Source organism: Hibiscus syriacus, unplaced genomic scaffold (assembly GCF_006381635.1).
Source record: "Hibiscus syriacus cultivar Baekdansim isolate YM2019G1 unplaced genomic scaffold, ASM638163v2 tig00000136_pilon, whole genome shotgun sequence".
NCBI classification, from domain to species: Eukaryota; Viridiplantae; Streptophyta; class Magnoliopsida; order Malvales; family Malvaceae; genus Hibiscus; species Hibiscus syriacus.
In genome coordinates this window covers 50,229-62,167 of record NW_024061765.1, presented here as the reverse complement: position 1 = coordinate 62,167, position 11,939 = coordinate 50,229, and the positions used below count along the sequence as shown (strand labels likewise).

The 11,939-nt window shown below is 35.0% G+C and overlaps 1 protein-coding gene across 1 annotated transcript; it reads left to right on the top strand.

The window, feature by feature from the left end:
- Positions 1 to 744: 744 nt before the first annotated feature.
- Positions 745 to 2,000, top strand: LOC120132575 (stellacyanin-like). Its single transcript, XM_039149346.1, has 2 exons — positions 745 to 907; positions 1,511 to 2,000. Exons 1-2 carry the CDS (start codon positions 748 to 750, stop codon positions 1,897 to 1,899), a joined length of 549 nt encoding a protein of 182 aa, XP_039005277.1. The 5' UTR covers positions 745 to 747; the 3' UTR covers positions 1,900 to 2,000.
- Positions 2,001 to 11,939: the final 9,939 nt, after the last annotated feature.

Sequence of the window (11,939 nt, the reverse complement as noted above, 5' to 3'; positions counted from 1 at the left end):
CCTAATTTTAGTGAGCGAGTCTTCCAAAGAGAATTTTATGCATACACAAAGTCTTAAATTTGAAACATGTTTAAACGATATTTAATTACTTATCATTTGAACCAACTCGTTAGTTGAAAGTTTTATTATTATCCTTAAAAAGTTGTTAAAGCTAATACATGAATAATTTATGAATTTTCATGTAGGATATGTGAAACTTGAAAAAGGCATAATACTAAAATTAGCCCCTAACGTTTATCAAAAGAGTCATTATGTTCTCTATTCTATTTTTTTGGAGCATTTTGGCCCTCAATATTTAATTTTAGGACAAAAAGGCCCTTAACATTTGATAGAATAATCACTGTCTCTTATTCGTTTTTTGGGCATTTTTTCCCTCAATGTTTTATTTTAGGTTAAAAAAGATTCCTATTTTAGAGCGGTAATCGTGTGTTAATTAATAATTTTTATCTATAAAGAGAGTTTAGTGCGAGTTTAATTATGAAATTCAGGACAAATTATTCAGATGAACGAAATTCACCTTCAATGGTCTCCATCAATCCAAGTTTAATGCAACCCAACAAATCTTTAACAACTCGTTTCCGTTTACATCAAAAGCAAAGACCCAAAAGGCAGGTGTCTTGTTCAGTAATACAAAGTCATTTCCGGATCTAACTACAGTTAGGTCATCTAATAATATATCAACCCTCGAGTACTTGCGTATATATTTATATGCCAAATTTTAATCCTCTCAAGCATACCCTTTCATCCATGGCTAACCTGATTCTACTTTGTTTTCTTTCTATTTTATGCTTTTCATTAACAAGTCATGCTGCAACATATGTTGTTGGGGATACTTCTGGCTGGGACATAAGCACTGATATTGATTCATGGGCTTCTGAGAAGAGATTCAACGTTGGTGATGTTCTATGTAAGTGTTTTATCTTGCTTTTTTTATTGGGTAAAGTACACAAATGATCTCCCAATTATAGGACATTGTTTTATTGAGTCTACCGACTATTAAAAGTTATAAAATGGTCCCTTCTATAGGGTTTTATTTTTTTGAATCCCCTGACTATTAAAATTACAAAATGGTCGTCTGACTATTCATATATTCCAAATTTTTTATTTTCTGTTAAAAATGGAGGTTGTCTGAGCTGGACGTTAATTTGTTAATTGAGATATGATAAAACCTAATCCCAAAACCAATTGAGTTGTGTTTTGTTGATCAACTCTTCGTTTACATTATGTTGTCGAGATAATGTTTGAAACATTATGTCGTCGAGTCCGTGCTTGAAAGCAACGACGGTTTCAGTAGACATAATTGAAATATGATTTTATCATATCAGATAGTGGCCACTTTTTAAACGAAAAAGGAAGAGTTTGGAATATATGAATAATCGGGTGGCCATTTTGTAACTTTTAATGGCCGGGGACTCAACAAATCTATTTATGTATTTTCCCCTTTTTTGGCGGATTTGTTTCGATTCAAGTTCAAGTGACAAATTTCGGTTTTGTTCATGTTTCTCTGCAGCATTCCAATACTCATCATCTCACAGCGTGAGCGAGGTTGCGAAAGAAAGTTTCGAAACTTGCAATACAACAAAGAGTTTAAGAACATATTCCAATGGGAACACAACTGTAACACTGTCAAATGCTGGAACCAGATACTTTGTTTGTGGCAACAAGATCCATTGTCTTGGAGGGATGAAGCTTCAAGTAAACGTAGAAGATGATAAAAAATCTTCACCTGTCGGTTCCCCAGGAGCACAACCTGGAACTACAACTCAGCCATCTTCAAAGAACAATGATTCTGCAACTGTTATACCCAGTTCGGATGGGTTCATCAATGGTGGATTTCGATCACTTATAATAACCTTCCTATTTATGGTCTCTAAATCGTTAAGTCTATTCCACATTTGAGAATAAATAGTCATAAATATGCACCCTTACTCCATATTGATATTATAGTTGTTTTACATAGTTGAATACCAACAAAGAGATCATTATTTTCTTGATTTAGTCTACGGCAAATATGTATTATTTGCATATTTTCTATGTTATGATTACATATATATGAACAAGTTTTTCCAGTTTGGACTTATGAATTACAAAGAGATTTTTGTTCCTTCAAACAATAAACACAACAAAACTATTCTACAACGGCGTTTTAAGAGTAAACCCCAGTAACTTCAAACATATAGCGGCGTTTACATTCCAAATGCCATAAAATGATAACTTTAGCGGCGTTTTTATACGAAAGTCGTAACAGAGTAGTACTTTAGCTGCGTTTTTATACAAACACCGCGATAGACTCATACATAGTGGCGTTTTTTCAACAAACGCATCAACAAAGTAGTACTTTAGCGACATTTTTATACAAACGCCTCAATAAAGTTCATCTATAGTGGCATTTTTTCAACAAACATCGCAACAAAGTAGTACTTTAGTGGGGTTTTTATACAAACGCCACAATAGACTTCATCTATAGTGGCATTTTTTCAACAAACGCCACAACAGAGTAGTACTTTAGCGGCGTTTTTATACAAACACCGCAATAGAGTTCATCTATAATGGCGTTTTTCAACAAATGCAGCAATAGAGAAGTACTTTAGTGGCTTTTTTTACAAACGCCGCCATAGTTTCGTATAATTGTGTCGTTTGGGTTTGCAAACGTCGTAAATTGCCTTTGTTTTTTCAGGTAAGCACAGTTTGAAGCCTCTCATTCCAAGGCTATTTGAACTTCTTGAAGTTGAGGTTTGTCTGAAAAAACTTACTCTTTAGCCACCTCAGAGTTTCATTTGCTTGTTTTGTTGTTCTATTAAACATTTAAATCTGTTGGTTAAAATGGAAAATGACTGTATTGGCGAAGAAGTTGAGAAATTAGTAGTTTACCCTTAAGAAAATTTGTATAGAAATGTAGTCACTCATTTTCTCTTGGGGTTCTATTCAATATATACAATATTTTTTTTGAAAATATATATAATATATAGTTTTGAAAACATTTTGAAAACATGTATATAATATATAGTTTTTGAAAACATTTTGAAAATATATAATATATAGTTTTTGAAAACATTTTGAAAATATATATAATATATAGTTTTTGAAAACATTTTGAAAATATATATATAATATATAATTTTGAAAACATTTTGAAAATATATATAATATAATTTTAAAATGATTTTGAAAATATATATAATATATAGTTTGATGTATAGGTTTCGAAAATGTTTTTCAAAATATATTTTATAGTATATTTTTATTTAATTATTCATTTTATTTATTTATTTATTTATTTTCTATTTTTAGGTCCAAGCAAATAATGAGTCCATTTGTGTCCAAAATAAGGCCCAACCGGGTAATGCTAGCCTGACCCAGCAAGCAAACCCGGAGGCCCAAGTTCGCTTAGGGTTTTAGATCTTAACAAAAGGAATTGTGTGTTCCAATCCATTGGATCAAGATACGAATCAAGGGCCACAATTGAAGCAAGTTAGGGTTATGAAAACCCTAAAAACACATACCAATGCGCAGTCGCACAGGGGCAATTAGATCTGGCCGTCTTATCTAACGGTCAGAATCCATAAAGAATAATCGGTAACAGCGAGTGGAAGACATGTTCCAGTCAAGTCACTGACCGACCGAAACACTCGACTCCCTAAGCTAAAATCACTTGAAAATCAGAACCAAGATGTCCCAGCAACCATCAAAACAGAAGAGTCAAGCACGATCACCGAGACTGAACCATCCCGAAAGAATCGACAACACTCCCAAAATATCTGGAACCACAACAGTTGGTTACGGGGCTATAAAAGCCTCCGACCATGCAACAAACACAACAACAACAAGAAATCAAAAATCCACCAAGAAAATAGAAGCAAAGATCGAAACAATACAAACAAAAAAATACCAAAAATATCGAGCAACAAATATCACTAGGCAACCAAGAAAATCATAAGGAAAAATACTAAAAATATAAAAGACATCAAGGTCAAGCGTTTGTCGATTTCAAAATGAGGGAAATCGTCAGTCCTCGTCGAACATAGGTAAGACTCGAGAGGTTTTTCTTAGATCTACTTCGATAAGACTATTGTTTGGGCTTTTGGAGGTCGGTTTTGGGTCTGAGATGTTAAGAGGAAGCTTTGGGGTAGGCCTTTAGGTTTTCTACCATCAGAGACGGTGACCAAAACGACGGTCGGTGCGACGGGACTTTGCCGGAGTGCTAGTCGACCATGGACCGATTGGGAACAGGGGGAGAGGATTGAGGGAAAAGGGGAGAGTTTGGTTTGGGGGAAATTGAGAAATGAGGAAAATGATAATTATTTTGGGTTTAAAGGGCTATTTATAAGGGGACCATTGTATAATTATGAAATAGTTAAATCATTTCTGCAGTTCCTGATATTTTGATGTATAATTTATTTTGTTCAATTACCACTATTTTACCTCTGAATTTTTAATTAATTCGATTAAGTCCTTGTTTATAATTTTTTTGCAATTTAACCCCTTTAACTCTTATTGTTTTCATTGCAGTCCGTCTTTAGCATTAATTAGGTCCCTCAACATTAATTTTGTTTCAATTTTATCCTTTCGTTTTATTTTTTTATTTTAAGGAAAAAGTTTTTTTTATTTCACGATCTAATAAAAAAAATTTGAAATTTTTAGGGGCACTTCGAATTGATCAAAGGTAAGTAATTCGAATCGAGTATTTAAATTTTAATTTTCGAAATTAATAAAACCGAAAAAATTAAAATGGTACCGAAAGGATAATTCAAGGGTGCTAATCCTTCCTTGACTATAACTGACTCTCGAATCTGACACATTTATGGTAAAACGCATATTAGGTAAGATGGTGTCCGATTAACCAAATTTTTCATAAAAAATGATATGTGGCGGCTCTTACATATTTTTCAAGTCAAAGCCCAATTCTGGGCCCACCCGAAGGACGGTACGACAATTTGGTGACTTCACTGGGGACATGTATGTAAGTCAGGCCAGATTAATTTCTGTTTGTCTTTTTAGGTGAAAATAAAAAGTTTAAATTTTAATTTATTTATTCTATTTTCAAATAAATAGTTGTACTAATGTTTATTCAATGATTTCATATTTTTAAAATTTTCATCTCTGGCTCTATACCCAAGCTCCAAACCCTTTTTAAGTGAAGGTGAAAGCAACGCCTTCGTGGGAATTTATTCTCCGTATAGGCCTAGCGAGTAACCTTCGAGATTCATATACCTTGTGTCTTCGTGTGAATTTATTCTCCGTATAGACATAAGGTAATGTATCCTCTCGAGTTTAACTTGGTCCACGTAGGCTTGTAATGGGCTTAGGACTGGTAAGCCCAAGAGGGCACCAGCAAAGAGAACTCAGGTACCTTCTTTATAACTTAAACAGGGAGATTACAGGGAATTAGAGCCCACCCTGAAACTCCATCTCAAAACCTAGGATGCTTGAATTATTTCCTATTTTACTTTTTGTTCAAAGCATGCGAACTAGAAAATATGCAGTTAGGATTTGCTTAAAATTAGCATGTGGGGTAGAAAGCATGTATGGGTAAGAATTAAAGGATGTTTGTTAGATATCATTTGGGGTAGGAATATTTTTCTTTTTTCTTTTTACTTTCAAGTACTGTTTTAATTATTATTTTACTGACTTGTTTTTCTTTCATCTTTTGTTCTTTTAACTTATTATTTACATCATACAAAAGAGGTGTTGATCCACAAAGAGTATTTGTTAAACCCAAATAATCTGCATTAATGGACAAAGGGGTTGTAATGCAAGTGGTGAAAAACAAAAAGGTCCGACGATGGTCAGAGAGGACTCAGAAGGAAAAGGGGAATAGTTTACAGGGCAACTACGTATAAGAACTTATGGGTTATGCTTCTATTAGCCTTAAGCAGAATGCTTTTAAAAAACTACGAGATATCTGGGACAGCTGGAAAGGTGACAAGAAATAGAAATTCTGTCAGCGATATGGTGATATCGGACTTCTACTCCATGTCAAGATAGACGAACCCCTAATTCGAGCCTTAGTGTAATTCTGGAATCCAGGGTACAGTTGTTTCACGTTCAACCAAGAAGATATGGTACCCACTATTGAAGAATACACTAGCTTGCTGCATTACGAAGGAACCAGAATGGACTGAGTCTACACCAAGTTTATCAAGAGTTAGCCTTTCAATAACGGGTCAGCAAAGATTGCAAGGGTAGATGAAAAGTGGGTAATTGATTAGACTCAACACAAGGGTAAATGAGAAGGAATTACTTGGACCGACATCAAGCAATTAATGAAAAATCATACTGATGAATGGAAGGTGATTGATCTCTTCGCTTTGGGTATCTATGGCTTAATCATTTTCCCAAAGACTTTGGGATATATTGAGGTGACTGTGGTAGAACTATTCGAACAACTTTCGAACGCGTGAACCCAATACTGACGATATTAGCTGAAACTTTCCGTTCACTCAATCATTGTAGAAAGACCAGCAGAGGGAGATTTATAGGATGCACACAGCTTCTTTAGGTCTGGATCCATAGTAATTTTTGGAAGACTAACGGGGTTTTCTACCGTCGATTCAGCACCACTTACTCTCATTTGGGGGAGTTCCTCACACTGAAATGGCCAGAAGATGTCCCAAAAGAAAAATGGCTGAAGGTTTTCACACATCTCTAAGATAATATGATACAAGCACACCCTACTCCACTTGGTGAGGTAAGACTTGCACTTTGATTATAGGACCTAGGAAGGCAACAAGTGTTCCTGAAATAAGAAGACTTAAAAGAAAATGGTTAAGTATGAATGAATAAGTTAGTAAGATAAGAAATGGCAGCGGAATAAATGAAGATGATGATATGTTTGAAAGGATTTAGAGAATTATTTATATGGTGGAATGATGGTATGGTTATGGTTGAGTTTATGAAAGAAAATGGAAGATGATGGATAGTATCTTAGAAAGACCAAGGAAGAACCAGTGCTACAATGAGCAAAGAACCAACCTTACAAATCTCTCTAATGGCTAGTAGAAAAAGACTTGGACCCACTTTCTATAAAGAGATACAAACCACAAGTATCAAGGTGGATAGAAGATAGGTGACGCCATAAGCACAAGAGCACTTGATAAGTCGATATAGTTATTAAAGAACTAGAAAGAGAGAAAATCTCATAAGTTTTGATTAAACAAAGTTGGTCCCTTACAAAATGAAAGCTAAACTATTTATAGGCCTAAGTATGTCTAGGATGCACATACAAGATTTAATGATTGAACATTCATGGATGAATGTTCATCCCTTAGGGAAATACAATGTACGGTCAATGGTGAATGTATGATGAATTAAATGAATAAATCTTCATGAATGTATCTTCATGGCTGAATCCTTCCTCCCATGTGTGAACATGTTGATTTGTCTTATATGGATGAATGTTCATGAATGTATCTTGGCTGAAATTCTTCCCCCTTGTGTGTACATGACTATTTTCCTTCTTGCATGAATATGCATGAATGGATGAACTTAAAAGCCTTTGAGTGAAACCTTGCACCTTCTAAAAAAATGTGCTCATTTTAATATTCTTTTCTCGTCCATGCATGTTTCCCTTAATGACTCTCATGCATAAATCCTTTGAAGGAGATGAATGGTTACAAATCCCGTATTTATTTCCAGCCTGCACTGTCTTCAGTAATATGGGCATATCTTGAGCTCCCAATATCGGATTGATACAATTCAATGTGCGTTAGAAAGCTAAGAGATAGGGGATTAAATGTTAAGAGACTTCATCACCCAATGATTCTTGTAACATGTTCAAAAGTGGAGATCAATCTGACTGACGTACATTGTCCATTGGATTGCCTTGAATGTACCTTACACTAAATACAAAAATGTATATAAGTTACAAAGCTCAAGATAATTTAAAAATAATAAGTAATATTCTAATGTAACACATGATTCCATGTCTAATATAATAATGCAATTGATATGATAACATAAGTAATGATTATGTAACATATGCATGAAACAAGCTAATTAAAGATGTGACATGCATGAATATCATATAGGATGCAAACATAGGACAATTTATGAATATTCAAGATAGTTTAGAATGTAAATGAATGCTTATAACATATATAAAGTATAAATGAGTAAATAAGTAATAAAATAAGGTAAGACTCCCTTAGAATTAGTAAGGTAGAACGTCCATTAAGTGTTTATGTGTCGAAGAAGTTTGGTCCTTGGTATGACCGTATCATTCCCCTTCTTTAGAGCGATTTATCCTCAAATCGAAGGCTTCTATCATTGATTGATCCATTGGTGTAATAAAGGATGAATGAAGATCATTATGCCTATTAGGGTATGCATGAATTTCTTTGAATCCTTCATTTAGGTAAGTCATGCCAACTTTAGTCTTTGTACCCTTCCACATTATGAATCTTGAATAGTTGGATAATGCTCCTTTCTTTTCCTTGAATTGATGATCACAAACAAGAACACTTCCACGTAAATGATTCAATGTGCTACAAAATAGAAATAAGTTAGAACATGAAACATCATTAACAATGCGAATGAACGTATAAGATTCATTAAGGTTCATGAATGGAAATTGGTTCGTTGAAACTTCCCTTTCATAAGGTTCATTAGATCTTGAATATGAAGTGAATATACTTTAAATCTCAAAGAGCACATGCTTTGGAATACCAAATGTTATAACCTTTGGAACTTCAATGGACAAATGTGGTTCATCAATTTGTCATAGTATGGCCTTTTGAATAACATGCAAATCAAATGAAAGAATATGAAGAAAAGATTGATTAGTAGAAAGTAAAACTTCCTTCTCCTCGCATTGTTTTCTCACATGCTCATGTTTGTTTTGAATTCTCTCTTAATCTCACTCTCATGTTTTACAACAAACTCATATTCACATGGTCCTTGGTATGATCGCATCACAAATACATTATTAGGAGAGCCCTCTGGTTGACTCATAGTTACATCCTTTATCGGTGTGGAGACTCAAAAACCATAACATTGTTCAGATTATGGAGAGCAGTCGGATATTCTCCACTTTTGGCACTTCGGCAATATCGAGCATGCCAGTTTGTCCCAATTACACATGGAATATATTGAGCAAAATTCGCATACCATGAGGATAACTACAAGAAGAGGGTTAAATATGTAGCTGATTCATGGAGGAAAATGTTTTGTATGGATGTCGTAGCTACCAAAGACATGGTTACTCCAGACTATTTGGATTGGCGAAAAGTAAGAAATAACGACATTGTTCCTGTGCCAGAGCATGAGGATACTTGAACTATGGAAGAGTATCTTAAACCAGTTCCCTCCAAACTAGAGAGAGCGAAGAATGAGTTCGAAGCTAAAAAGGATGAACTAAAATGAAGAATAAGGGAACTCGAGGCTGAAAGATTTCAATGGAAGTTAGATGTCGATAATAAAAAAGATCGAGTAGTTAAATTAGAAAAAGAACAAAAGAAAATATACTTCGAATTAGAAGACTTAAGAAAAGGGTATCACGAACAAGTTCAGAACAGTTCCAACCTGAAGAGGTCTTCTGAATACTGGAAAAGTGAAGCCAACAGCCTAAAAAGGAAATTCGAAGGATAAAATGAAAAAGAGTCCTTGAAAGAACAACTAAAGACTTCCCAGAGACGTTTGTTAAACAGTCAGCACCAGAACTAACGTCTACAGACCAAGGTAGCTGATTTAGAGAAATCTCTTCAGAAACAACAAGAAAAGGATGACAAAATTATAGCTAAGTTGGAGGCTATTATGGATGGGTTCAAGAAACAAACATGTTCCCTTCAGATAGTTCCCTTCGATGTAGGTTTCCAATGGCATTTTTTTTGTGAGCAGGCTCAGCAGAAAGTGAAAGACGTAGTAATTCAAGACTTCTTGGAACAATTACAAAAATCATCTCGTCACTTGCACGGTTTAGTCAGAGAAGTCGGAATGCTTTAATAGGGTATTCAATTGGTGAGAGATGAAGGTAGAAGAATAGTAAACCTGTTAGAAGTTATTTGGGGTATAGAAAACTTAGTCAGAATATACCTTTAGGATGTTTTTGTCTCTTAAGAAATAACACTTATGTCCTAATAAAGATTATTTATAATAACAGACGTGTTTTTGGATCAATGCCTCGAATATTTCATGCATCATGCACTTATACATATTTTGCATTTGTTATTTTTTCTTCATTTCTTTACATTCACATTAACTAACAGAAAATGTCTCATCAAACAAAGGAACAAACACTGAACGTACAACCCCAAACATTGGATACACCTCATCAATATAACACTCGAGGAGAACATGTTAAAGTTGCAAAAGGAGTTGGAAGAGAAAATAAGTCTGAATAATCAAAGCACTCTAGAGTCAATCACCAAAAGCCAGGAGTCTTTGGTTGACCAAATAGTTTCAAAATTATATGGCCTGAATCAGGCAAGTGCACCTGGGGAAGGGACATCTAAAGGGGTAATTATGCCACCTACCCCGCTAGTGGTTATTTCACCTGGAATCTTACCAGGACTGTAAGGGGACTCATCCGCTGTAAAAGAGAAAGCCTCGTATGCTATAAAAGTACATAATTTTTATCTAACCCTGAGAATAATCCGAGTCATTACCATATACCAAATTTGGATGAATAGGACAATGCAAAAAAGATGGAAGATAAAATCAAGCAATTGGAGGATCAAATCAATGTGGTTAAAGGAGATCATTACTACTATGGAGTCAATACTGCGGAACTCAGTTTAGTCCAAAATTTGGTTCTTCCTCCGAAGTTCAAATCCCCAAAATTTGAGAAGTTTGATGGGAACAGTTTCCCGTCAGCCCACATTACCATGTTCTATCGAAATATGACAAGATATATAAGAAACGACCAACTAATGATTCATTGCTTCCAGGAGAGTCTGTCTGGTTCAATTATCCGGTGGTACAACCAGCTAAACTAATCACATATCAAGACTTGGAAGGATTTAGCTGAGTCATTTCTGGAACAATACAAACATGTCAATGATATGAGGCCAGATCGAGTTATGATGCAAAGCATGGAGAAGAAGCATAACGAAAGTTTCAGATAATATGCACAGAAATGGAGGGATTTAGTTGTGCAAGTTTATCCACCCTTGGATGAGAAAGGGAACCAGGAATCTCTTTGTGTAGACACTAAAGACTTCTTATTTCGGGCACCTGTTTGCAATCACATCTGGAAATTTTAGTGACTTGTTATGGACGGAGAGATGATAGAAATGTCCATAAAGCAAGGTAAGATCGAAGAAGGGGAGGTTAGTAAGAAACCTTCTATAAAGAAGAGGGATGGAGAAGTCAACAACAAAAATACCTACAACAACAAAGGTGTTACGATCTCCAACCCAAAATCAACTGTTGTTGTACCGTCAGGTACTTCTAGACAAGATTCAAGAGAACCTAAAAAGAAAAGGGAAATGGAACATTTCGATCATATTCTCATGACCTACAAAGAACTTTATCAATAACTCTTTGACACTCATGTAGTGTCACCATACTCGGTGGAACCTATGAAGCTCCCATACCCCAGGTGGTATGATGAGAATGCGCATTGCAAATATCATGGTGGTGTCCCTGGGCACACTATCGAAAACTATCTTGCATTTAAAAGAATCGTGCAGAGAATGTAAAATAAGAATTGGATCCATTTCAACAACTTAGTGGGGGTCGAATGTTGCACAAAATCCTTTGCCTAACCACCAAGAAGGTAGGGTCAATGCAAATATTGATGAAAGGAATAGGAAAATCAATACAAGTGTTATCAAATTAACGTCTCCCCTAGCCTGGGTATGGAGATAGATGGTGAAAGCAGGATTTCTTACACCATATTATAATGCATCAAGGTATGAAGATGGTAACAACTGCTGTTACCACAATGAAGAAGGGCACAAGGTGCAAGATTACTCAGAGTTTAAAGTTTTGATCCAACTCAT